Below are 23,681 nucleotides of genomic sequence, written 5' to 3' on the forward strand. Positions count from 1 at the left end.
TCTTTCTCAGGAAAACAAAGAAATAGACTGGAGCCAATGGATACCATATTTGTTAAACAAGTTAAAGAGGGTGGACCTGCTTTTGAAGCTGGGCTGTGCACAGGTACTGTTCAATAGCATGTTCATGTACATTATGTAAAATACATATGATTTAAGTTTGCTACCACATAGTTCTATCTTCCATTTAAACCTTGTTCTTTCCTGTAGAAGCTTTTAAGTTGTCCTCCAGTGTTTTTCACCTTGGAACATTGTTTTGCTTATTAAGGCATCAAAGTCCTAATCTTTCTGATTTGCTGTCTTAAAGAGAGTAACAAAATACATGAAGAAGAGGGAAAAAAGGAAAATAATACCTGTAAGCTCGTATTTCTTTGGTTTGGGACAAATTGGTAACCTGAAAACATTCAGGTCTTTGTACATGAAATAAAAGTTTTCTACTCTACCTCCTTTAAATCAAATAGGAACAGTCCAAGTCTGTCTGTTCTTACAAAATTCTTTTCAATTGCTCATTTAATCAAACTGGAGAGCAGAAAACATGGAGGTTTTTTTGTGAACTGGTTCATACGTTAAGTGCTGAAAGAAAACAACCAAACAGTATTAGAATAGAAAATCTTCCAGGTGATAAAGCTACGTATATAGATGGATGCCAATATGAACACAAGTTTCTTAAAAAGGTGGCAAAACTTCTATTCTGTGAAAGGCTTGTGCTTGTGTCAATAATGGGATGTTGATATATTTTTAGAAAAGTTATATACCTCAAATTGACTGGAATAGAATAAGTTTTGTATGTTCTTCCTAAAGAAATACAAAGTTCCTAGGTTGATCAGTTTAAAAACAGTTCTAGATCCCACTTGTACACCATAAGGGTTTTAGGGTTTTTTTTTAACTCCTCCTTAAATAGTTATTTAGAGAAGGGCTACTTTGGCAGAATTTGATTGCTATTATATAAAGATGTTTTGGCTTGATAAAACGCAGCATATGTTGAATTTGTACAGAGGAACCATGTTAATTTCTGCTCTGTTCAGTGTCTGCCAAATTGAGAGAGATGAAATCTGTAGAGAATTTTTTTTTTTTTTATAGTTATAGAAGAGATTTTTAGGAGCCCAGAATAAAGAGCAGAAAATAAATGAGAGAAGACATTTTTAATAAGTAGAATCTTCTTAAACACACTGCTTATAGCAGTTACATCTAATTAGGTCATGCCAGTATTTCTTGTTTATGAATTTTAGGGTGAAATATATTACTGTATCTCTGTCTTGGTATTATAAAACATTTAGGGAATAATCAGCCAGGTAGATTGCTTAACCTCTCATGCAGACACTGTATACATTTATTTTGTAAAATCAACTGTTATTGTTATTACCTGGTTTTGTTTGGTTTTTTTTTCTAATGTAATTTTGCTCTATTTCATGGTCACACCAATGAAAACACTTGAATATTCAATATGAGTTTAGGAAATTGTTTGTCAATTCTTGTTTCACTCCTGCGGGGTCCTTTGTAATACTGAAAGTTCAACATATGTTTCATCACTGGTGATAAATGAGCTCCATTTCAGGAGCTTACTTGTCTGCTTCTCACCAGAAAACTTGAAATATTCTGGCAAATTTGAGGAATAGCAAAAGATATCTTAAATATAAGACAGAATATAAAATTCAGGAGTATTTTTGAATACTCCTGTAAAATCATCTTTATTAGAGTTAGAAAGGTAATACCTCTCCCATGTTTAACCTCTAAGGCATTTAATTAAAAATAACATATCCTGGAGTTCATAAATACTAGAAATATTGAAACATGAACAGCCAAAACAGATCTGTATTTCCCATGTCTTAATCTTCGTGCTGTCATTTATCTTTATGTAGGCATATAAAGAATTAAGTGTGTGTGGATGGGGCATTCTGATTAATCTCTACTTTGATCAAAATATGTAGCAGGCTACCAGACTGATGGAGAGCTGTTAGAAAAAGCCTTCATGTTTCTGTGTCCTTTTTTGCACTACAGTTTTGCACTGACTTCCCTTCCTATGGATCTGAAACAGAACAAAGTTGGACTTGCAGAGTTGTCTGTGCTCATGTCATTTATGTAACCAGTTCTGCAGTGTGTCCCCATCAGATCTTTTGGCAGATCCATGGGATGCCTATTTCAAGTAGACTTGTGTCACTGCTGTGTGTAATCTGGTCTGCTTCTGTGAAAAAAATAAAAGCTGCACAAGTATAGATAAAATTATATGACCTACTCTAATGATACTCCTAATTATAGTTTTTAGTGGGAATACTGAGTAAAGATCTGTGGCAATGTAGCCCACATAGCAGGCTGTTCTTAAACAACCTGGAAAAGAGCCAGTTGAAGTCCCAGAGAAGGATCTGGTGTGTTCTGGGGAAGTTCTGCAGTATGACCTAGCCAGCATTCAGAGCTTGTTGCCACCAAGCTTTCTTTCATTGCTTAGGAAGCAGGAGAGAAAACTCAGGGTTCTTTCAGGCAAGAAGGTAACTGGTGGATGAAGGGGAGTAGGTAAACTTCATAAGAAAGTTGAAAATATCATACCAGTTTATTGGCATGATGTTTTACCTTGTGTGCAGACAAAATTAAAAAGTCAGATCTGTGTAGTTTGTTAATCCATGGGGTTTGTGTGGGGAACCTCCACAGAGCACAAGTATTTAAATCATTACTGTCCCCAAGACAGGGTGGGTAGTCAGAGTGAACAACTTTTTCCTTGCTTTGATATGATTTGATTGTGCCAGAAAAACAAAAAGGGCTTTTAAAAAGTTTCTGAAGCAATGTTGAAAAAGCCATTCCCTTTGCCTCACTTTGCACAGGTCCTTTCTTTCAGCTTCTCCTCCTCCAGTAACTATTTCAAGCTCCCTGTCTGTAATCCTTCAGACCATTTTCTCCTCATTAGGAAATTCAAGGTACCTTTCTGCTCTTCTGATCAGAGATGTCTTAGATACCATTTGGTCAAAAGAGCAGGATAGGTTTTTCATCACAGGCTAAAAATAGCTCTACACAATATATTTCACAATTAATTTATGAGAGTGTATTAAACTCTAAATGAGGACAGTGTTACAAAATATTTGGAGAAATCTTTTTTGATTTTTGAGGCAGACATTTTACCTTGAATTTAACATATGGGTGTTCTTTATTTTGTGAGGTATAGAAATACAAAATAAAAACTGTTTTACAAGCATCTAGACAAACTAATTTCAGTTATAATTTTTCCCTCTACAGGTGACAGAATTATAAAAGTCAACGGAGAAAGTGTTATTGGGAAAACATATTCTCAAGTCATTGCATTAATACAGAACAGGTAAGATAATGGTATTATCATAATATTGGTATATAATAGTATTATAATTATCAATTAAGTATTGTATTATCATTATACTTCTTATATACTGAGCATGAAGTGCCCGCTTACAGTAGTTTTGAAAAGTCATCGTATTCCTAAATCTTCATTAATACACACTCAGTTTTATTATTTCTTTTTTTCATATATTTGCTGCTTGCTGAGAAGAGTTTGAGAATAGATGTGCTGAATTGTACCACAGTCTTTTTGTTGTTGGTACTTGTCGCTTGTTAGCAAATAACACCAAGTGTTATAGAGGAAGTTTGAACTGAAATAGATTAGGTATTTATACATGTGTCAATTGGAAAAAAAGATTATAAAATCCACCTTGCTTATGAGATCTAAGAACTAGAAATCAACATATCTAGTGAAGGAAAAATTTATGCTAGTGCACACGTGCACAATATCTGCAGTAAGTCTTTGCTTTCCTCTGTTTTGCAGCAGATTATGAACCTTGCTCAGAGTTGAGAAAATACTGATATTTACTGCTCCTTTAACTTACAAGCACTTGTGAAATTATGTCTGTGCATGAGTCTAGACACTCTTTCGTGTCTCATGTCTGCTTCTTTTTTACAGTTTTCTTGGTGTCAATTTCTATTCTATAGCAACAAGTTTTCAATATATTACTGAGTTATGTGGCAAAAGGATGTATTATGATCAGTATGAAAGAATGTTTTCTAAGTACATCTCATGGGTCATAATTTTACTGGCTCGTCATGTGTTAGATATGCTTACTGTTTGGAGAAGGAAAAATCAGATTCTGATTTTCCTATTTCAGTGATGTCTTCATTCAAGATTTTGTTCAAAATGTGTCCACCTCGGGTGGTTTGTGTCTGTGGTTTTGTTTTGGATGTTAGTTGTTATTTTGGGTTTTTTATAAACAACAAAACTGTATTCAGAGATGTGATGGACAAGGTAGACTGAAACATGTTTTGTGTCATTAATGCTGTCTGTACAAGAGCTGGACAGATGGGTTTTTTTATTTCCTTCACTGGACATAACATAGCCATGGATTGTTTCTTTATTTTGGATTTTTACAAGCAGCACTATTGTACAATAGTGTATACCCAAGATACATTGTATGCCCAACTACATAGATCAGTCAATCAACTCTCTTGATCCAAGAAAGAGACCAGTCACATCTTTGAGTGCCTTGTGTGCTCAGTGATTCTTAACTCTAGGTGTGCCTGTGAATGGAGTGTATTTTCAGTGAGGGTAGGTAGTGAACTGTTCAATAGGACTGAACCCCTGCCCCTGTGGGTGAGCTGGGCACCCCTGAACAAGCCTTGTCAGTGATTTTCTAGTGCAGCCAGGAAGGATGTAGCACACTGCTGCATCTATCCCCCTGATTTCCATCAGGGCAGGGAGGATGAAGGGATGCTATTGTGTTAGGAGAGAACAGTTTGTTTTCTAAAGCCAGATGTGTACATCACAGAAGATGGTAACAAAAGATCATGTGTATCCTCGAGCATTTTATACAGCATATTCAGCCATCAGGAAGTCTACAGCTGAACCTCTTAGGATAAACAGATAAATATTAATTCTGATCTGTAGTGAGAGCTCAGACTCCACATCAGGTGTATCTTGTAGCTTACAGACAGCACTTCTCATGTGCCAGAAGAATCAGCTGTCTCTCATTCTTTGCTTGAAAACAGTATTTTTGAGCTCAGAGCAGTTTGGTCTGAATAGAAGTTCTTTTACTTATTATGCTGCCATTTCATGGCAAATAAAATGGCGTTATGGTACATGCTGCTCTTGCATTAGCATTGCCACCTGGGCCAGACTGATGGTCTGTTATGCCATTATCCTCTGTGATAATACCCAGTAAAGATTTCTTTGAAGTCTGTGAAAACACTGAAACCACAGAGTGATTGAGTGGTCAGATAATACCAGCCCTCTTTCTATAAATCCTTGATTCAGGAAGTTGTTGAACCACAGGGTTTATCTTCATTGATTTAGTAATTCTTCATAGGTTGGCCTTGCACAAATTCACTCTTGAGTGTCTTCACATCAAAACCACCCAGTGATAACAGTTTTTGTTGTGTTTTTGTGTCTTTGCTGATCTTTCATCCAGCACACCTTGGCTGCTTTAGTTGGCCTTGTGAAGGCAACTTACTGAAAGGCTTTTTGAAAGGCAGAGTTATCTGCTGAAATATTTTTAATGAATAAAGATGTTTTCTTCATAGTCTTAATGTGTTGTATGTTGGTTTTCTAGAAATTTTAATTGCTGTACTTTTATTTTTTTAATAACTCATTCAAACATATTGATGACAAAATGCTTATTTTGTCATTTTACTCATCATCAGAGCAGTTTTTGAGGTTACAACACATTTTATCCTCTTCTCTCTAAAGAGGGAGCTTCCCCATTGCTCACTGTTCAGCTGTTTGCAATAAAACTCAGTGCAGGCTGGCAGATCTTTTTAGATTACTTCTGTGGCTTCATTTTTCTGGCTGCTTATGATTTTTCTAAAAAGTTGTTCAATTTTAGCTGCTTATCTTCATTATATAATGCTGCAGACATCAGAACTTAGCTGCTTTGGGTGAAATGATACCCTTATCTTCCAGTGGGACTTAAGGATGGGATATAATTCAGACATGCTGAGCATTACTGTTCCCAGAAAAGTTTCAAGCTGTGTCTAGAATGTTTTCTATTTTCCTCTGCTTGGAGATAGCAAAAAATCTAAAGTTACAGTAGTTATTTCCTCTGGGAGATAAAAAGCACACCTCAGAAGAGTTGGTAGAATTAACTACAGTCCTGTAAGATTAATCATGGCTACACTTTTAACTCTATATTTCCTACTTTTTGCCAACAGTTGCTGGTTTGGTCCATTAAGAATTTATTCTTATCTGTTTACATGTATAATCAACTTGGAGATATATGGATTGCTAACATAAACTCTGTAAATTATTTATTATTCCAAATAAAAGAAGAAATATTGATTTGCAACTTCTCTTTCCTCCCCCTTTTTTCCTTAAACTGGGGAATTTGAATGATTGTCTATTCTGCTTGTTTCTCCTTTCAAACTGTTCTTGAAAGTGTTTGGATTACTCAGAAATGTAGAGAGTTTAGCTACTGAATCTGTTTCATTAATACAAACTAATGCATCAGAAGATAGACTTTGATTACTGCTTTAGTTTGATGACTTGGAATCAAGACATTTGAATTTAACTCTCAGAATGTGTAATTAAAGTAATTGGAATGATAAATACCTTTGAGAGTTCTGAGTACTGTGTCTGGTGCTCCAGTGTAGACTATCACTTTCTGTGTGGTGGTTCTTACTAACACTTTCTAGTTCATAATTTGCATTTACAGGATATTGTACAATAAACCAGAAGTCTTCCTTAATACTTTTTGTTTCTGATATGAGAAATAAAAAATGTCCTTAGAGCATGTCTCAAGATACGAAGTAAGAACATCCAAATTGTCTCCAAAAGGCAATTGTCTCTTCAGGCAAACAGGAATAGAATAGTTAAGCAGTTATTAGAGTTACATGGAAAACATTGTTTCTGAATGGAACCCTTTAGTCCTCTGAATGTCTTCTAAGAAGATGCTAATTGTGTAAATGGATTTAATCACTTTCTTAAAAAGGGAGAGGAGGAGAAACATGCAAAATATTTCAATGAGTATGGTTTGTTCTGTGTAAAGTTACATTTTTTAACATAAAAAGTACTTCAAAAGGAGCAATGCTATCATAATTTTGACATCCAAGGTCTTAATCCTGCAAGTAAACAGTTGCCTGATGTGATATTTACATCCATGTGTAGAACTGAAATCTGAACACTTTGTTAAAAATGCCTCAAGCTGTTTATGCATTCAGTCAGTATGGGAAATGCTATTGTAAGTGCACATAAAGTCAATACTCCTTTGTTTCTTATAATTCAGTATTTTAAAATAATCTTCATGAGACTTTTGAAGACTTACTTTTACCTAGATATGTGGGGACTTAAAAAAAAAACCCCAACTTAAATCACTGCTAATCTTCAGTTTTTAGACTAAAGTAAATTTTATGCTGCTTGGAGAACACTTTTTTCCAAAATGAATAGTTTAAAAAGATTGTGAAACCAAATACCCATACTCTGCTTTTGGAATTCAGCCTTACGTCTGTGGTTGCTAGAAAATGGAAAAGGAACCACAGAATAGAAACATTTTTCATATGAAAAAGCATAATAAATCACACATTACATTTTGAGATTATGGCTTTCTTTTCTGCACAGATAAACTGAGGTCCCTTGTCAGTGCTTTCACAGGCTGATTGCTGTGCCCTGCAGCTGGGCCAGTCTTTGTGCTGGTTTTGTCTTTCCTCACCTAATGCAGTGAACTAACCAGTACAGATGAGCTGATTTCTGAGATAACTTAGCTTGCATTGATACTTATGCTGAAACTGGTCAGATTTTTTTTTTAATCCTTTTTTTAATTCTTACATGTGAGATTTCTAAGTAATGGTCACAGTAACTTCATTTTGGTTTTTTTGCCCTCCTTATAATAGGCTGTACATTAGTCTTTTGTAGTCCTTCTCTGTACCTGTTCCATTTCACATTTAATGAATGTGAACAGATTATTCCATTATCTCAGATGAGATAATAAATTCACCTGTTCTGTATCCAATGTGGCAAGCATATGCTTTTCTCTTGCTTGTGAAAATACCTTATTCTGGTAGATACCAACTGTGAATTTCACTGTTTAAAATATTCAAGTGAGTAGCTGGTACATTGTACATTCAGTGTCCTGGTTTTCCTTGTGTTTGAGTCACACTGATAGAACTATTCAGATTCCTGGATCTTTATGCCACTGCTGCTGCTTGTTGTTTCAGCAGCTCAGATGACAAATGGAGCACTCAAATAAGAAGTGTTTTTCATCCATCTTTCAGATATCATGTGAATGACTCTTTAAGTTGATCCTTCTAGGAGGTGATTGGAGTGGAAAGGTGTAGGTCAGTACTGGCCTTGGTATTGCCCCTCTTTGCAGATGAAGCGGTGATTATAATGTCACCACAGCAATTTTAAAGAAGTGCTAAGAAACTTTAGTTTTAAATTGAAGAAAGAGGAAAGTTTTAGCTTTTATTCACAGATTTGTCACATTGTTTTGTCCAAAGAGCTCCAAACAAGTAATGTCCTTTAGGACCTAAGGGAAAAAAAAAGGAAATAAAGCTACCCAAAGTGTTGGGTCAATAAACTGGCTCAGTCAGATTTCTCTTCTACTCTTCCTAAGATTCTCAGGGAAGTCAGTGTTTGCTATTATTGTGTCATGTGTTTGTCATAATAGCTGAGTGCTGGAGTTTTTGAAGAGTTTTCCTCTATGGAAGTAAATGGATTATCTTTGTAATAAGAATTGAAAATCTCTGAAAGTTTATATGTGATATATTTTTTTCTGTTTCTTTCAGTGACAGTGTATTGGAACTTAGTGTTATGCCAAAAGATGAGGACATCCTTCAATTGGTATGTTTATGAAGCTTCTGTTCAGAGAGTATATTACCTAACAAAAATGTTCTGTTGTTGGTTACAAAGTCTTTGAAGTGTGCTATCAGCAAATAATTAGAGTTAATATTTATCTCTTTGTAACTTCTTAGATATTATCCTACCTCATTGTCGTGCCTGAAATTTCAGGGGAATCTAAATATAGGGAGTACTGTCTTCACATGATATTTCTAGCATGTTAAAAAATACATCTTGTTCATATTTTTACTGTAATTTGGATTAATTTCATTATGTTAGAATGTATGAATCAGATTGCTTCCTTTAACTAGGTTGTCCAGTTCTAAAGGATTTGAATTAAAAAGCTAGCATATGAAGCCTTTATTAATAACTCAGTAATTGGTGAGTGGACTGAGAAGTATGATGAATGGGCCAAAGGTTATTACCAAATTTTAAAGTTGTGACTGCTGTAAATGTTTTGTTGCACTAGTTCTTATTTGTTCTTGATTTTAATTGAGGTCCTGCATGTGTAGTAAGATGATTCATCTCCCATTTAGTGTCTCTAAGTCCAAAAGAGTCTTGAATAATACATGATATGTAAGGGCATATTGTGAAGAATCAAAAAAAACTCACCTAGTATATTGGTATGTGCTAGTTTATTTTTAATTGGAAGCAGAGGAGAGGAGAAGATGACAAGAAGGGTAGATTTTCTTGTTGGTTTTTGGAGAAGTCTATTTTCTAATACATACAGTAGTAGTAAGATGACTGTGTTAAAAAAAAATTATGGGTTTCAGTAGCTGTTTTCCATTATTACAGACCAAATTAAAGGGTAAAGGAAAAAACAAAAAGACTTTGTCATTAAAGTGAAGGTAGAATCTAGTACAGGAACTCTCCAGCTAGGACAACAAGCCAAGATTATTAGAATAGAATAGTGATATTTTAGAATAGAATAGAGATATTTTGAGAACATTTGATGAAGACATATTTCAGTAATCCAACACAGAACACGCTGGGGGCAAGGTGTGAGTTTTGATTGCATGAATAAGTGAGAGAGAAAAGCTGTTGGGGTGTTTTTTCATGGTCGGTTTTTGGTTTGTTTTTTCTTTTTCAAATTGGAACTGTGAATACGTATAAATGCAGAGATAGTACTGACATTTAAATTATCTGAATGCCCTATGCACCTAATGCAGTCTTATTGCCATAATAGTGTAAAAATCTGGACAAGGCAGGAGTTGTAGTTTTAAAGTTAAACATTTCTGTTTGTCTGGATGGAAAGACACATCATCTCTCTGCTGGCAAAACACAAAGTGCAAACTTCAGGTGATGTAGACGTGTAAAATAATGGGTTGTATATAACTTGTTATATCAACAGGTGAGAGGGGGGCAGAGGGCAGAAAAGGATGATTGTTGCCATTATGGGTTAGGAAGGGATATTAACAAAAAGAGAATAAGGTCATTGTCCTTGAGAAGATTGAGGGGCAAAGAAAAGAGGAAAATATCTGACTGTGGAAGTCCTAGGAAAGATTGGATATATGAAAAATCTTGAGGTGTCATTATACAAAAGGTCCTTCTGAGTTTTCAGATGTGATAAGAGTTATGAGTTTTGTATGTGAGGTAGCTCCCTTGAAGATAGAAGGAGGATTAGGTTTGACAGGTAAAGTCATCACTTTGCAAAAAATGCTTTGCATTGACCCTGTAGCTTGTGTGAGTTGCTTCAGTCGTTCACTGTTGGGTTGGGTCATATTACAAGAAGGGTTTTGTGCTACTGTTTGCTAAGGTACATTTGTTTGGGATAAAGGGAACTGCCTTTGAGGGCTTCCAGTTGCACATAGCATTTTCCAGAGGAAAGCCATGGAGGCACAGGTGTTTCCTGTATCCATAAGGCTGAGCACTGGGTGTACTTGGGCCTATAGGAAATGACCTCTGATAGCAGCAGTTTGTTCATTCAGTCCTGTCACTGAACACTTCAGTATATGTGTTTCCAAGTGTCAGTCTTTGATGGCTGAGCTGCAATTTGTGAAGAAAAAGATTATAAACATGAATTGCATCTTACAACAGTCTGTCGATTGTGGCCTGTAATTGTATCTGTTTTAACCTACCACACAGGAGGGAAGGTTTTGGCACTTCTAAAATGATTTGCAATCTCTTGAGACAGTCCATTCTCAGTAACTTCAGTAAAATGAAGAATCTGTACAATTCCTCTGAATTATAATAGAGGAGAAACACCTGAAGTTGTTATCTAAGCTATTATAGTATGTTAAATAACTTGGTTGTTTTCTGTGACAAATGTCACTGTAAATGTCTTCAAATAGTGTTGCTCATTGTAAATTGATGTTAAATACTAGTATGCTATAAAAATGCAAAATTCCAAGCATTGCTGGATATTGTAGTATGAGCTAGCAAGTGGTATATCTAGTGCAAAGAGGATGGAATAGTTTCATTATATTCAGGAATGATGGTGGTTGTGCTACATTTTATGGTACTTGGCAGTCTATTCCATGTGCTCATGACTGAGGGCTGGAAATACAGTTGCTTGTTTCTATCCTTAGTTTGCTATTTATAAACCTTGAGTTTAGTCTTCAGAAATATCCATATATGTCTGTGAACCTCTTGGTATATTGAGCTTCCAGAAAACAGGGGCTTCAAATCCAATCATCAATAGTAACAATGAAGTGGCCCAATCCCCTCTGTGGCATGTGAACAGTGCTTACTTGGAAGGGAATTACATGTGAAATCCTACCATTAGTGAAACCAATGCCACTCGTGTTGGTTCACTCATGTGATGTCAAAAATGTCACTTTGTAGATGGGGAAAAGGATATTTAAAGCATTTGTATCCATAACAAAATCTTGAACTCTTGACAGCTGTATATGTGTTGGTCCTTCTCAACTTTATGATAAATTTACTTAAATTTATTAAAAGAGATTATTTTGAAATATTTTTAGGTATATGACCATTTTTAAACTAGGAAGAGGATTATTTTTATGTCATGCTATTCTTGGTGGTTCAGATTTGATGCATCTATATGCAATTTCTGTGGCATTCTTAACTTTTTTTGACAGAATTTTGGCATCTTGTAGGTTTTAGTACTGCTGACTTCGTGCAAATGGGAAGACGCATTTAGGTCAACTACAAATAGTTCCTATTTCTCAAGTGTATTCAATGAAATTGTTGCTGTTTTGTAGCCTTTGGATAACAAGTTTAATGCTAAAATGCTGTTTAAATTTTGACAACTTTCCAGTTGTTCAAAAGCTTTTTGTGCTATGTGGAAAATACTGAATGTAAAGGTGCTCCATAGAGTAAATTGAGTTTTCTAAGCCTATTTACAGGTGAGCATTATTATGAGTATTGTCAGTAGGCTTTGTTGTGTCTAGCATGTCCTCTGTATGCAGGATTTTTGGACCATTTTTTCTGGGAATGTTTCATCTTGGAAGATACTGACTAACTGTTCCTTGTGCATGCAAAAAAGAATACAGCCTTCAAGTCACTGATTTTCTAAGTACCAGGCACTTGAAAATAGCACTCTTTGAAAAATGGTATCTTTAATATGATCTGCATTGGAGCTGTTTATTTGGAAAGTTATTTGTAATGTATGTAGCATATTAATCATTATATATGATGCATATTACAGGTAAATATATGTAGATATTATTTTGTAAAGTATATAACTAGGTTGTGTATAAAACATACATACTATACATAAGGTATCCTTTTGATTCACCATTCATTTTCTAGCACTTTTCTCACTGCACTCACTCAAAAGTTCATCTTCCCTAACTTTTAGCCTATCTCCATTGGTTTCATTTCTAAAAAAACATTTCCTTTCAGGAATGCTCCCTAAAGGTAAGAGGTTACTTCTGGTCTTAAGTGTTGTCACCATTACATTTAATTAGTCTCCAAATCTGTTGAAATGTTCCTTAGCCTTCCAGAAAGAACTTTGCAGTTTCATTTACAGAAAGATGTTATTTAACATTCTGTGAATAATGGTAAAGGTGGAAATGAAAGGTGGCTGTTTACTACTGTGTTTTTGATAAATTTAGAATCTTGCCGTAGAATTACAGACCAATGAAGCTGCAGATCAGTAACTGAAAGTTTACCACATTTGAACAGAAATGTTTGTTTTGTCATAGATACTAGGGGAACCAAAAATCCTAGATGGGAATTACCAGGAAAATGAGTAAAAGTCAACTGAAGCACAGATTTTCTTTTTTTTTGTTTTTCCTTCTTTCTAGTCAGATAATATGGAAATTTCCAGTATATTGGAAGATCTGTACAGCAGGGGTGTACGGTGCTGCATTATCATTTCTGAACTTAGAATTTTTGTGGGATTTAGTGGCTCTCAAGGCCTTGTAGAACCCTGAAATTGCCAGCTGTGCACCTATAATTAAAACAAAAAAAAGGATGGGAGAACCTCCTTTAGCAACAGCAAAAAGAAAAATAACTTCAATGAGGGAATGTATCCTAGAGTTTTACATGCCCCAGTAACCTCGTGTCTCTGACTACAGGTCTGCCCACAGTTGGCTTCCATGTTAAATACTGCCAGTTTAATTTTGTTTTACTTCCTGTGACCATCCAGTTGCATCAGACCTAGTGGAGCAGCATGGCAAACTGTGAAATACTTTCATTTGCTTTATTTTTTAATGAAGATAGAGATGTTTTTCTAAGTAGCTGTATTTAGTCCCAAGACTTGGAGCACTTTTTGGTTCCAGGTTTTGTGCTGAGTTACTGATGTGCACAGAGGTTGATATTAAAGCTGTGGCAGCAAGTACAGTGGAAGGCAGGGTGTGGTGTGAAGACACAGTGACCTAGAAGAAGAGACTTAAATTTTGTTGTCAAACAATGCATGCTAGAAAATACCATTTGCATCAACACTCCTAGCCACAATTTAGACTTCACATGAAAATCTCTTACACAGCTTGTATTTGGAAATAAAACTGATTTGGCCCAAGGCATTAAATTTTGTATACTAAAAATGCACTGCCTTTAGGAAGAAAGGATATGCATTTTTTGGGTTTTTTTTTCAAATAACATTATCTGACTGTAGTGTTTGGGTGTCTCAGAGTAAAATGAAAGCACTTGAACTGTATTACTAACATTCTTGCCAGAACAAACTGTAACTAGAAAATGTTTCAAGACAGAGGTGAACCTATTCTGGTGTGCAGTTTCCACACTCATGATGACAGTGAGATTAGGTTAAGACTGGGGAAGAGAACAATTTACTAGTGAAGAAATAAAGTCTGAAGCCAAACTGGTTGTAGAAGTAAAGAAGAATGCCTCAAGCCCAGTCTTGCGAGGAGTTGGGAGTGTTAGCTTCTGATTAATCAAAATGCTTATCACCAATTTGTGAATAGTTCTGTTGAAATTGGTGTTGTTATTCACCCTGTAGTGGAGTGAAGCACACCCATCCTCAGTGAAACATAGGGCTGCATGTTTTCATGGATTTGGGCTGATGGGTGTTGTGTGTGGTTGGTTTGAGCTTTTGAAAGTACAGGGTTTCCCCGTGATTCTTTCCCAGAGGAATCCCCATGCATTTGGCTGTTACTGTTCTAGCATCTAACAGCATGAAATCAGGGAGGTAAAATTCAGCTGAATTTTAGGTGGTTAATAAATACCTTGTAAAATTGTTTATTTGCTTAAAATGTATTTTGCCTATCATGAATGTTTTACCTTAGGAGTTAAACCCTTAACGGTTCTACAGATGCACAGTAAGAAATTAATCCTTTACCATAGGAATTTGCAAACTTTGGGCAAACAAAACCAGATTGCAAGGTGGGAAGAAATGGTACCCAGTAACTAGAAACATGCTGAGTTCTTACTGTAAGAGCAGTAATTTTCTTCTAGTAATTGTTGCAGAGCTGTTATCCATCAGAGCAGTTAATGTCACTCTAAATTGCTGCATTTGTATGTTAGTCTTTTGAAACTGCCATTGTTTTGAGAAGGTAAAAAAGAGCTCATAAAACATCTAGACTAATTCTGGGACCATGTTGGGACTTCTGAATAACTGCTGAGTATCCAGTTCTGGAAATGGAAGGCTGGTGTCTGAATCAGGAGCATCACTAATCTGGATATTAAAAAAAAATTTTTTTTGTTCTCTAAATTGTGAGCCTTTTTTTGTTTGGCTGATTTGGTTTTTGTTATAAGACTGTAAACACTTAAAATTCAGCCATACCCTAATGATACTTTTATTAATGTGTCGTGTTGCAATCACTTAGAGATTAAGGTAGCTTTTTTCATATGATTTTTTGTTAGAGAAACTAAAGAGAGAAATACTCAAGCTGTGTTTTGTGTGGTTGCAAAATATGTTAAATATCAAAACAATGTATGAACTAATAAATACATGGGTGTATTTCAAATTTCTTAGTCTCTAAACCTCTTCTAAAAATGTCATCACTTTGTGCTTAAAGCAGTTAAAATATTTCATTAATAAAAAGGCTGATAATACATCCTTCAGTGTGACATTTGCAGGATACATCATCAGTTTCTTTGTCATTTGCATTATTTTCTGTAGGCCCTTAATCAGAGTTATGAAACAAAGATATCAAATGCTCTTTGTGGAAGTATCACAATCTCTTTCTTGAAAGTATTCTCTGCTTTGTTTCAGTGCTTTATTGGGTGGTGGGTGGAATGAGATTGAGAGGAGAAGTACACTTTCCAGTAACTGTCTTACAGAGAACTGGCAATCTGTCTGTCCGAATATACCTGCAGTCATGGAAATATAATTTGTGGGGGGAGGAGAAAACCTAGCTGATCTCATTTGGACCCTCATTTTGTGGGAATGCTGTCTTCTGAAGGTGATATTTTAATACCTGTGATAAATTTTGTCAAGAGCTGAGAACTTATTTTTATACTCACTTGTAGTCTTTGGCTACAATCAGATCACACCAGCTTTGGAATTTAGCCTTTCTGCTGTCAAAGTCAATGAAGCATTTTTTGTCAGGGGAATGTTTTACAAAAATATGGAATGGGTTATTTTCTGTTGGTGTAATGTGTGCACATCCCAGAGAAGGTGGGATATCGGCTGTTTTATCAGCTGTATAAATTGATAATTATTTTCTGATTAGGGGGCAGTGTATGATGATTTTTGTTTGTCTTGCATGCCAGAAGGATCTCACTCAATCTGTTTTTTGAGTCTTCAGCATCTGTTCAATTTTTTTTCAATTTAATTCTTCATCAAGATCTTAAATAGCCATTTATTTAAAGGTTTAGAAATACTTATCTTCATACATTCCTTCCCCCCATTAAATGTGTCAGTGGAAGCCTGTCCTGATTTTTACTATAAGCGGAGGGAAAAAATTACAGATCACATGAGGAGAGTATTTCTGCAGCATCATTCCTCTAATTTCAGATGTAGAGGCTGAAGGCAGCTGCAGTCAGCTGACGGTTGGTGGTCATGTTCGGATATACGTGAGGAAGGGGCGTGCTGTTTCAAGTGCATAATGAAGCCGTTGTTTCGTCACCAGGAAGCAGGGATGGATGGTAGCAGCCCAGGGAAATGAGAGACAGTGATGTTGCTGTAGTGGAAGGGAAATCTCATCACACAGAGCCAGAGCTCTCTGCAGGCAGCTGTAGGGATGCACAAGGCAAAATGGCACAAACGTGTTTTGCTTTCAGTAAAGGTACAGGATAAACGTAAGGAGCAGATTAAAGCCTGAGATGGACATGCTCACAAGGAGGGTGAAGTTATTTTTTATGCTCTACTGCCCTTTATGTCTGTTGGTACCTTCCAGTGAAATCAGTGTTAGCTGTATTTTTAGCTTGCTGTAGTCAACATCAATATAACAAGATAATTCTGTCTTTACATCTGTAAGCAGTTTTTACTGTGTTTTCCTGTTTTCTGCCAGCTGCAGTTTACAAAGGATGTCACAGCACTGGTAAGAAATGTACAGTAGCCATTTCTCTGATGGTTTTGTAAGGCATGTTTTTCTTAATGATTTGTGAGAAGCAAGAATATGAAACAGCAAGTTTTGATAATGAGCTAGATAGTCAGAGCTGAATTTTCTTCATAATGCTGATCTCTTGATTTGTGGTTTGTGCCTGTGTTATTTGGTCTGTTTTCTCTCAGTATGCTTTAATATTTTGCACTTCACTAATGCTCGGTGTAACATTGCAGCAATATTGGAAATGCCTCGCCCTCCTCTCTACTTTGCTCTGTGTTAATTTTATGGCTGCACTTGGGCTTTTATAACTGTCTGCTCTTAAGGCAGAGCACATTGATGTACTGGAATTGAGCATGTTATGATTTGAACAGGAAATGCTGTGATATGATAGCACTCCTAAGTGTATAAAAGCCCTGAGAAATTATTTTAATCTTCTGTTACATTGGCAGGCTCTGCATTGGCTCTTTATTTCATTATGTTCAAACTGAACAAAGTCATGCTGAAGTTTTTCAATAATAGAATATTGTTTAAGTATGCTGTATGCTTCTCACTGATATATTATTTTGAATGTTCTGTTAATTTCACAATGACAAATGCTGCTTTCAGAAATGCTGCAGAAACGTACTAAGTATAATATAACCATCTTTTTCTTAGGAGTCAGGTTGTTATGCATGAAGATGCAAAGTGCACTAAGGAAATTAGAGATTTCATTTTGGGTTTCAATAGTGCATGGGCAGTGGTGAATATGAATTTTCATACTATTTTTACCTCAAAGTAAAAATGCTAAATATCATTAATATTTTTACAGTAAAATTTATGTACCATGTACTTGCTGTATCCTGTAAAATATAAGATGACTTACAGGGTGTTGGCTCACAACAATATGTTACTGCTTCAATTTATTCATTAGATGTTTAGGAAGAGTAGCTTATATGTAGAAGACATCTTATTATGTATGCATATTTATTTTATTTATATAAAAATTATTTATTTATATTTTGTGTGCGTATGTATATTTATTTGTCTGTACTTTTCATATGTACTGCAATAAGTGAACAGAGTTGTTTTATACCCTAAGTGTATAGAGAATTTTCTAGTGCTGATTGAATTTATTATGCAGCATTTTAACCTATTGAGCGCTGTGAAATTCCAGTTTCCAGCAATGGGAGGCTTAAACAAGAAAAATGTGTGAAGTATCATGTTATAAAGCAGAATTAATGGGGAGGAAAATACTGTGTTGTGTGCTCATGGATTTTGAGAAACCTGACTCAGTGCCCTGCTCGCAGTATTTCCTAGAATTCGTCATCAGTTCAGTTTTTTAATTGTTGAGGAAAGGAATGTATGTCATGATTTTGCTTGTTCTGTTTCTGCTCACTAAGGGGCTGGAATGCTGGTTTTATCTTTTGAACTAACATTTTTTCTGAAATTAGGGGAACCTGTGCTCCCCTCCCTTGAAGCTTGATCATGCAAATACTAAATGGTGAACTTTTCCATCTCCCTCACTACTGAATACTCACTTAATCTTCTCTCCGCAGGCGTATTCCCAAGATGCCTACCTGAAAGGCAACGAGGCCTACAGTGGCAATGCCCACAACATACCTGAACCACCACCGATATGTTATCCACGCCTGACATCCGCAGCCTCTGTTAAGGCACAAGCTGGAGACAAGCTCCCTTCTGACTTTTCACTGGGGAAGCAGCAAGTCAGTAGACCAGTCCGGGCAATGACGCAGCCAGAGAGGGCCTACAGAATGGAAATACAAGTGCCTCCATCACCAACAGACATTGCAAAATCGAATACAGCCGTGTGTGTTTGCAATGAAACTGTAAGGACTGTTATTGTGCCTTCTGAGAAGGCTGTAGATTTGACGTCTTGCAGAAATAACCATGCTGGTCCATCACACAGGACAGAGGAAGTAAGATATGGCGTCAAAGATCAAACCGGTCTAAAAACATGGACCACCACATCACCACCATCTTTAGTGTCCACTGCCATTGTACTTCCTCAGACTCCAATAACGAGACCAGTTGATACAACTGTAACAGTAAGTAAAGCTTCAAATTATGTAGTATGTCCTGAAGGCATCCCAAACACTAGACCTTCTACTCAAGCCACAGACTCGCCCTCAGTCTCTACTAATCACTACAGTTCTCCAACCTCCCACCAGCACATAGACTGGAAGACCTACAAGACTTACAAGGAGTACATTGATAACAGGCGCATGCACATGTATGGCTCCAGGACAATACAGGAAAGGTTGGACAGCTTAAGGGCAGCTTCTCAGAACACAACTGAGTATAATCAGGTGGTGCCAAGTCGCACTGCTTCTCAGGTACGGCGCAGGAGCACCTCGCACGACAGGGTTCCGCAGTCTGTCCAGATCCGGCAGAGAAGCGTGTCCCAGGAAAGGCTTGAAGAGCCCATGCTGGTGAAAGAATGGCCACGAAGTGCTTCACAAGATACTCTGACTTCGCCTTCAGCCAATGCTAGAAATCACAGGGCTCGGTCCTGGGATTATCTCAGCAAACAGGGTGAAGTGCTAGAAAATTTTCATTCTGAAAATATGATTGCAGATGCAAATGGAGATAGGAGAAAGACTTACAAATGGACAGGCTTTACTGAACAAGATGATCGGCGAGGTATTTATGACAGGTCTAGACAACATGCATTTCATATGTCCCTTCGAGGTCAAAATTTTCCTATTTCTCCAAATACTTATATTTCAGACAACAGGAGAGCAGGTAGTAGAGCTTCTCTGCCTGGTTCTCACTTTCAGAAAGTTTCACCAGATCTCAAAATGTTACAGCCTTCTCGTGATTTGCAAACTCCTGGGGGAGTTTCAAAATCTACAGGTGTTTTACAAGAGAGGTTGTGTCTCACACCAGCCAGAAGTTCTAAAAGTAGCTCTCTGAAGAACTCCACTCCCTATGCAGCAAAACCATCGATTCCCCTTAACCAGGGCCTGGATGCTATTGCTAGCAAAGACCAAAGAACAGTAAATCACTTGCATCAAAGCAGTCTGTTAAACCAACAGTCAAGGACCCGAGCTGAAGGTGCCCCAGATCACAAAACAGAAACCGGTAAAACCATCCAGCCCTCCTCTCTGGCTCCAGCTTCTGCCAAACTTGTTCAGCCAACAAGTGAGTGTTTAACTACCTCGGACAACATAGATGGTTCCATCAGACAAAAGATTCATGGTATTGAAAGGGAAGATGTTCGTGAGTCTGAAAGTCTGCAAATGGATGTTCAGGGAAATGACAAAGACACAGTGGTCATGAGGGACAAATCACCTTCTGGCCACCAAACTCCCCAGCCTTTGAGGCATCAGTCCTACATTCTTGCTGTAAATGACCAAGAGACAGCCTCAGACAATACCTGTTGGTTACCTAACGATGCTCGCAGAGAAGTCCACATAAAAAGAATTGAGGAAAGGAAAGCATCGAGTTCCAGCCCACCTGGTGACTCTTTGGCTTCAATTCCATTTATTGGTGAGTTAAATTATTTCAGTGTACATCAAATGCTTTTCTCTCCTAAAGGTGATGAAAAACAAGATGCCAGGTAGCTGACTGCTATTTCTGTAAACCCTGAGGTTGAGAGTCATGGGAGATTTTTCTCATCTAAAATAACTTTGGGTTGATAAAAGGAAAAATATTTTTCAATGGAGAAAAATAATATTCTGTTTTGTTTGGGGGTCCTGGAGAATGAATGTAAAAAAGCCCACAGTGATGTAGTATTTTTCTGGAGTTTTCTTTACCCTCTGGGTAAATCTGTGTTACGTAACTCCATCTGGTTGTCACTCCACATAATGTTTGTGATGTTACATATATGGACAACTGGCATTTGCAGCACCTTTCAAATACTTGTACTTCTCTAGTAAAAAAACATACTTGGAATCCAGTACAGAGAGAGTATGGATGCAAATCCATGTCAGAGTGATTTGTGGGGAACAAAGATGTTTTTCAGCTGAATAGGTATGGTGAAAGCCTTCTGAGACAGATGGGGAATAGATGAAAGCTGTTTCAGGTGAAGGGATAGCAATAAAAAGAAGTGGATTTGCAAGTAAAGATTGCTAATATGGATATGAATGAAAGGATCTGTGGAAGCAGAATCTGAGAAGGCAAAATGGATTTCCTGTGTGCTGTGACACAAACAGGGTTGGAATTATAGGGAGTTTCTGGGAAGAGCAGTGAAGAAGAAAAGAATCAAAGGAAGGATTGGATATAATAGAAAAAAATAAATTTATATTGGATGTTGGATATGCGATGATGAACTAGTATCTTCTGCTGAAGAGAGAGTTACCGTGGCAGAGCATTTCTGTTCTATCCAAGTAGTCAATGCCTCTGTTGTCTTCATCCTGCTGTTGTTTTGGGTTGGATTTTCTTTTGTTGTGGCTGATTTAATCCTTTGTAGTCTGGATGTCTGTGCATCATTTTCCACAGGAGTTGATTTATACCTGACTCTCTGTGCTCGTGAATTTAGTGTAGGAAGTATTTAGATAGTACTGAATATGGAATTTTGATTCTCAGTCTCAGCAGTGTGAAAAACAACTCTTTTTAATGATACTTTTTTTTTTTTTTTACACATGATGTTAAGGGAATTACAGTGTTTTAGCATAATTGTCTTCTGTTGGGGATCTGAAGCAGTGATTTTTTTTCCCCTAGCATTATGTATAATATCTGCTACTAGTTGAAAGTGAGTAACCAAAAAACAGTGAAGAAGCTTTGTGTTCATCAGAAAATGGAAATCATACAAAAGATACAATAATTCTGTTCTTTTGACAAAATATTGGTAAGACATTAAAAAGTACTTTCTTAGCAAGCAGGTACTGCTTTTGTTGGGTTTTTGATTTGAATGGGAGTTGTATAGATCTTTTTCATTCTTGTTACTACTGGATGCATCAGTGTAATTTTAGATTCTTATGCAGACCCAGCCAATCTTTAAGGATTAGCAAAGTTTGTGAGGCATGTAACTGATCTTTGTGCAGGATTTTTCAATACTCTGCCTAAAATCAGTGTTGGGCTCCTGACAAACATTCCGTGTTTGCTGGAAGCATTTTAATCCTGTACAGTTGAAATGTCATGTTAAAGTCAGATCAAGATTGGTAACATCAAACCCAACCTTTTTGTTCACTATCTCCTTCCTTGGTTTTGTCAAAGATTTCCCATGAACTTTTATTTATGTGACTTGTTTCCATATTTTGGAGAAATGTGTTTTCCATATTTTGGAGAAATGTGTTGAAAGTTCAAAGAAGCCTTAAACATGTCAGTTGAACTGTATTTGGTAGCAGCTGAGCAGTTCTGAAGGAACAAAATTTTAACTCTCCATTGCAGCCTCTTGGCATAACACCACATGGGATTGAATTCTTATAAGCCTCTTGGAATGAAACCTCCTGAATGTTCCAGAAATACTGAAACCTGATGTTTCTGGAGCTTGGGCACTCTCTGAGTCAGCAGGGTCCTTGTGGCTGTCTTCCTAGCAAGAAATTCCTGTGCCAGTACAGGGGCTGTGGAAAGTTTCTACCCCAGCTCCAGCACCTTGAGGAGGAAATAATGAATATTTCCTTGAGGAGGAAATAATGAATATTCTCTGTGAATAGAAAGAGCATGAGATGTTATGGAAGCGGACCACTGCTTATGTTAGAGTTTATATGCATTATTCTAACTTTGCTTGTTTTGCTATCATTATGCCTAATTACAACTTCACTTGTTAAAAGCTGTACTTAATCAGGCAGATAAAGCCCTAGATCTGCTTTGAAATTCAGTTAAAGGCTTTTTAACTCTTCAGATGGAAAATCACTGGGAGTTTTGGTTTAGGGTTTTCTTTTGGGTTTTGAGTTCTTTTTTCCTTCTCTGATTATTGAGAAGGATCTTAATTTGAATAAAGACATACCTTGGAGTATGGCAAATGGCTTTATTTCCCTTATGCTTATATCCATGGAGTAGGGTGTTTTGCATTCTTAGGTTTTATTGGGTAGAACTAATTTAATACACTTACTGAAGTTACTCGTACAGTAGATACTTGGAGCAGTGTAGAAATGTAAATTTGGAGGAGGGTAACAAATATCTTCCAAGGTCACAGATTGCTAGCTTTTAAAATATGTGTGGTATTTAAAATATTTGTGATGTGTCTATTTTTATCACCGCTTTCTGCTTATTAAAAGTAGTAGATATGGCCAGGACTGTATTTTGGTGGAAATTCAGCCTGGAACAATTTGCTTTTGTAGCAGTGTTTTGTGACTGGCGCACTTCTGAGAACAGCACAACATCAGGGTGATTTTAGCTCTGGGTAAGTAGTTCAGTGTCCTGCACCACAAACAGAAATTCAAGCAGAGTATTTGTTGAGCTGCCTTACAGCAGATTCTTGCAGGGATCATGGTGGGTTACTGAATAACTGCCTTTTGACACTAGTATTTTCACAAAGGTTCTTCAGAAGCAGGGAGATTTAAATTTTAATCTCTCATTTAAATAGAAATGAGAGATCTGTTCAGACCAAACCTAGTAGGTAGCTGTAACATCTTTTATTGGAGAAACCAATTTATTTGAAAATATTAGATAAAATATTGTGTATTCAAACTCTTCAGGTAAGTACCTGTTCTTGGGGGGTGATGAAGCTGCCAGCTTTACAGATAAACATACAGTGGTATTGCACAATTTACTGCTTTCCATGTGCTACTAAATGCAGGATATTGTGATTCTCAGAAAGCTGCTCTTTCTATTTCAGGTCCAGAGAAAAGCTATGTTCTTAAAATGCTCTCTATTGTTTCAAACTATACAAGTTAGTCTTGTGGCAGTCTACTGTTTTTACCCAAAAAAGGTCTCACCTGTTCTCTAGACTAATAAAAATACCATTTTCTCTATCAGTGATTATATTAGCAATTGTGGTGTTTAATGTGCATTTTTCGGACTTGCAATTTTTGCATGATTTCTGTGCTAGAGGACAGCAAATGATAATTTTCTGGCCTACTTGGTAATTTTTGGATGAGTTAATCTTCACTGGAATGGAAAGTAGAATGCTGCTAAACATCCTGATAGACGTGGATGACAAGTGGTGTCTC

The 23,681-nt window shown here is 36.6% G+C and overlaps 1 protein-coding gene across 3 annotated transcripts in view; it reads left to right on the forward strand.

The window, feature by feature from the left end:
- The window catches only part of ARHGAP21 (Rho GTPase activating protein 21), a 111,465-nt gene that overhangs the window by 61,739 nt on the left and 26,045 nt on the right, over positions 1 to 23,681 (forward strand). For 2 of the 3 annotated variants that reach the window (XM_058039879.1, XM_058039962.1), the window contains exons 4-8: positions 11 to 103; positions 3,220 to 3,298; positions 8,719 to 8,773; positions 16,591 to 16,620; positions 18,162 to 20,115. In XM_058039879.1, the coding sequence (XP_057895862.1) occupies positions 11 to 103; positions 3,220 to 3,298; positions 8,719 to 8,773; positions 16,591 to 16,620; positions 18,162 to 20,115 (2,211 nt within the window). The remainder of the gene's footprint in view (positions 1 to 10; positions 104 to 3,219; positions 3,299 to 8,718; positions 8,774 to 16,590; positions 16,621 to 18,161; positions 20,116 to 23,681) is intronic. The other variant, XM_058040028.1, reaches the window with a different exon arrangement.

Source organism: Melospiza georgiana, chromosome 1 (assembly GCF_028018845.1).
Source record: "Melospiza georgiana isolate bMelGeo1 chromosome 1, bMelGeo1.pri, whole genome shotgun sequence".
Classification (NCBI taxonomy): Eukaryota; Metazoa; Chordata; class Aves; order Passeriformes; family Passerellidae; genus Melospiza; species Melospiza georgiana.